Below are 4251 nucleotides of genomic sequence, written 5' to 3'. Positions count from 1 at the left end.
AAAGTCCTGCCACTGTCAAGGCCTGGAGCCTGCGCTGCACAACAGGAGCCACCTCCATGAATCGCAACTAGAGAAAAGCCCGTGCGGCAATGAAGACCCAGCAGAGCCAAAGTTAAATAAATAATAGATGATTCTTTTAAAAAGATCATCCACTCCCCATTGGTCTAGGTGACTACCCAACAGCTGGACTGTTTTGACTGAATGGACCTAACACTTAAGCTATTTTCTTAATACATTAAATTTAATAAATAAACTAAGAAGAAGAGACGGTCAAGTCTCTGTTTGCATCAGTTGACTAGTTCTTGAACTAAACTGTTGGGTTCCTTGAATTGTTTGACAAGCTCCTTCATGGGGGTGAGAGTGTGAGTCTGTGTGTTTTCATAGAGCTTAGCTGACGGCGCAGTCAAAACTGTGTGGGAAAACACAGCTCACAAGATGTCCTGAGAACTGACTGAAGACAGAAGTTCTTTTAAATCCATTGGGTTCCAGAGGTGCCATGTATATACGAATGCTCATTTTACTTGCTTATTTGCCTCCTGTCTTTCCCTTTGCTGGAGAACTTAAAGTGATTTTGCAATTTAAAACCCCAAGGAAATTTACCAAATTGCAAACTGCTGTGAAAAATTAAGCACTTAGGGCTAAAACAAAAGTTAATCTATAGCAGTGGTTCTCAAGTGCTGTCTGTAGCCAGAAACCCTGGAATCTCTCGGGAGCTTGATAGAAACCCAAGTTCTCAACCCACCCCAGACCCCCAATGGAAACTCTGGGTGGGGCCCAGAAACCTGCCTTGTAACAAACCATTCGAATGTAATAAAGCATTCAAAGGATTCTGATGCTCACACAAGTGAGAAGCATTGCCCTAAAGGAAGAGAGGGGACACCAGCAGACACCTCAAATAAGCCTTCAGGTTCAGTAAGGACTCAACAGGAGAGCCTAAGGCCTTTCTCCTATGCTTTAATGAACACTGTGATGTCTTAAGAGACTTCCCTGGTGATGATGTCTTCAAGTTCTTCTGTGTGTTTTTTATTTGTTTGTTTGTTTGTTGTTCCTTATATTAGGCAGAAGTGCCTTTCCCTGTAACTTCGGTGCTGATCTTCTCTTTTAAAAATAATTTTTTTTATTTATTTATGGCTGCGCTAGGTCTTCACTGCTTTTCACGGGCTTTCTCTCATGGGCGAGCAGGGATTACTGCTTGTTGAGATGCACAGGCTTCATTGAGGTAGCGTCTCTTGTTGCAGAGCAGAGGCTTCAGGAATTGCAGAACAGGCTCAGCAGTTGTGGCACAGGGGTGTCGTTGCTCTGGAGCACGTGGAATCTTCCCAGACCTGGGATCGAACCTGTGTTCGCTGCATTAGCAGCTGGGATTCTTATCCACCATGCTGTCAGGGAAGTCCCTTTTGTGTGTTTTTACTTCCTTCCTTTAATATTCAGCAAGTCAAGCACTGAGTTTAGGTCAGACATGCTGCTAAGTCACTTTAGTCGTGTCCGACTCTTTGCGACTCTATGGACTGTAGCCCGCCGGGCTTCTCTGAACATGGGATTCTCCAGGCAAGAATGCTGGAGGGGGTTCTGGCCAGGGATCTAATGCATGTCTCTTGAAAGTGTCAGTCGCTCAGTAGTGTCCAACTCTTTGCAACCCCATGGACTGTAGCCCATCAGTCTCCTCTGTCCATGGGATTCTGCAGGCAAGAATACTGGAATGGGTTGCCATGCCCTTCTCCAGGGGATCTTCCCAACTCAAGGATCAAACCCACATTGCCAATAGATTCTTTACTGTCTGAGCCACAGGAAAGCTTTAATCCATGTCTCTTAATGTCTCCTGTATTGGCAGGTGGGTTCTTTACCACAAGCGTAGCCTGGGAAGCCTGGCCAAATAGACAGAAGCAGGCTGATATAGACGCATTGACATAGAGCAATGTAATTAAAATTATCAAAATACCTGGAATCCAGTCTGATCAGTCTAGTTATGCTAGTTGACTTTACAAATAAGCTAATTAACAGCACAGTGAGCTAAGTATTTACTTGGGAATTAGCTTTAACAACTCAAAGCACTTAAATTCATTGAATGTAAATTAATTTCCCCCCAGTGAAACGAAACCAGAGCAGCCTTACAAGATTGAGAGCACGTCTCCACCAAATAAAATTTGCCCGGTTATCCCTGTTTGGTATCAGGGCAGAAAGGGAGAGTGACACAGAGCCTCCCTGGTGGGTGCTCACTGCTGACAAGCATTTGTTCTTTTGTCCTAGCATGGAAGGTTCCATCGTGCATCTGCCCGATATCGTGGCTCTGAAGAAGAAATACAAGGCTTATCTCTACATGGATGAAGCTCACAGTATTGGGTCCGTGGGCCCCACCGGCCGGGGTGTGGTGGAGTTCTTTGGACTAGACCCCAGAGATATTGATGTATATATGGGCACATTCACCAAAAGCTTTGGAGCCGCGGGAGGTTACATAGCTGGAAGGAAGGTAAGAGACAGATTCCTTGCATCTATTTAAAACCTGAATGCCCTGGGAATGCAGTCTTGGGGGTCCTCTGGTTTCCCTGAGGGCTTCAGTTCAGTTTAGCACACCTGACTGATTAAGGCGGCCTGGGCAGCATGGGTTCACAGGCATGGGAGGCCCAGAAGGTCAAGGAGCTCATTCTCTGATAGTGCAGAGGTTCTTGTGATGAATAATCCTGTGATCCTGAAACGGCAACTCTGGCTGTGTACATAGGCAAAGACAGTGCAAAGGAGAGAAAGACTCAGAAGAAAGACTCAGAAGTCTCAGAAAGACTGTCAGTCTTGTAGCCCAAGGGTGACGAGGGGGTGTGTGGGTCATATTTCAAAAAGAGAATGCTGTTTACCAAGCCACAGAAGTGATGCTGCAGAACTGTAAGTAGTTTGGGAAAAACCTAAGGTGGCTGGTAGGAACAGCAGCAGAGGTCAGATGTTGAAGACACTGACCCTCTGCGACAACATGTGGGTTTTCAGAGTTTTAACAAAACAGTGGCAAGATTGGAGATCTTTTTTATATATTTTATTGAAATGTAGTTGCTTTGCCATGTTGTGTTAGTTTCTGCTGCAAGGCAAAGTGAATCAGCCATACGGACACAAATACCCCCTCTCTTTTGGATTCCCATCCCATTTAGGTCATCACAGAGCACCGAGTAGAATTCCCTGTGCTACCCGGTGTATTCTCATTGGTTATCTACTTAATACATATTAATAGTATCAAGAATGTATATATGCCAATCCCAATTCCCCAATTCATTCCACCCACCTTTGCCCGCCTTGGCATCCACATGTTTGTTCTCTCATCTGTGTCTCTATTTCTGCTTTGCAAATAAGTTCATCTGTACCTTTTCCCTAGATTCCACATATAAGAGATTATGCAATATTTGTTTTTCTCTTTCTGACTTCTTTCACTCTGTATGACAGTCTCTAGGTCCATAAGAGATTTTTCTCTGCCAAGTAATTCTCTCCCACAGTCTTGGATAAGCCATAAGTCTAATCTTGTCATCCTCTCATATCTTATTTGTGTGACTGAAGATTCTGAGCTGATGGAATTAGACTAAGTGTTATCCCTGTCATTCCACTGCTAACATCACCCAGGAGGTCACCAAAATGAAACAAATTTTTGAAAAGGTTTTAAAAGAAGAGGGAAGAAGATGAGAGGAAGAAAATGAAATATTAAAACCTGACTTTCAGGGCTCACAAAGCCAGTTCTCTGCTCCATCATACAACAGTTTTACCAGAGCCCTGATGGTTCTCTCCTCCAGCTGTACACCTGCCCCAGAGGGACTGGCGTTGGCTCCCCCGGGGAGGGCACAGCAGTGTATGCAGATGGCCTGTGGCTTCTCTAAAACTCCCGATTCCTCCTCACTGTCACCAACAGGAATAGGAGCTCAGACTCCTGGTAAACCAGCTAGACAAACCAGGGAGGACAGCTGAACACAGTCTGGGTGCGGAAAGCCCATGATTTAAAACTGCAGATTTTACTGCGCGCAACCCACCCTGCCATGAGACGCGGCACAAACGCTAAAAATGTTCAGAGCTCCCGGTGACCTTCGCCATTCAAAAAGCGCCACTTTCATCTAAGCTCAAAGCACTGCTGTTCAGCCTCCTTCCACAGGCCTGCGGGAATTCATCGAGGGGTACTGAAAACATAGGGAATGCCCAGGATCTTACAGAATTCAGCTAAAGTCTAGCGCGAGGCTCGACGTTCCCTTCCTCGACTGTCGAAGCCATGGGGTCTGCTGCTGCTGCTAA

At 45.4% G+C, this 4251-nt stretch overlaps 1 protein-coding gene across 1 annotated transcript in view; it reads left to right on the top strand.

Annotated features, from left to right (window-relative positions):
* Nucleotides 1-4251, top strand: part of SPTLC3 (serine palmitoyltransferase, long chain base subunit 3) — a 153120-nt gene that overhangs the window by 104532 nt on the left and 44337 nt on the right. The window contains exon 8 of the mRNA XM_010844153.1: nt 2248-2467. Within this exon, the coding sequence (XP_010842455.1) occupies nt 2248-2467 (220 nt within the window). The remainder of the gene's footprint in view (nt 1-2247; nt 2468-4251) is intronic.

Source organism: Bison bison, unplaced genomic scaffold, assembly GCF_000754665.1.
Source record: "Bison bison bison isolate TAMUID 2011002044 unplaced genomic scaffold, Bison_UMD1.0 scf7180017864196, whole genome shotgun sequence".
NCBI lineage: Eukaryota > Metazoa > Chordata > Mammalia > Artiodactyla > Bovidae > Bison > Bison bison.
Note: the sequence above shows the minus strand (reverse complement) of the source record. Positions and strands in the feature narration are given on the sequence as shown.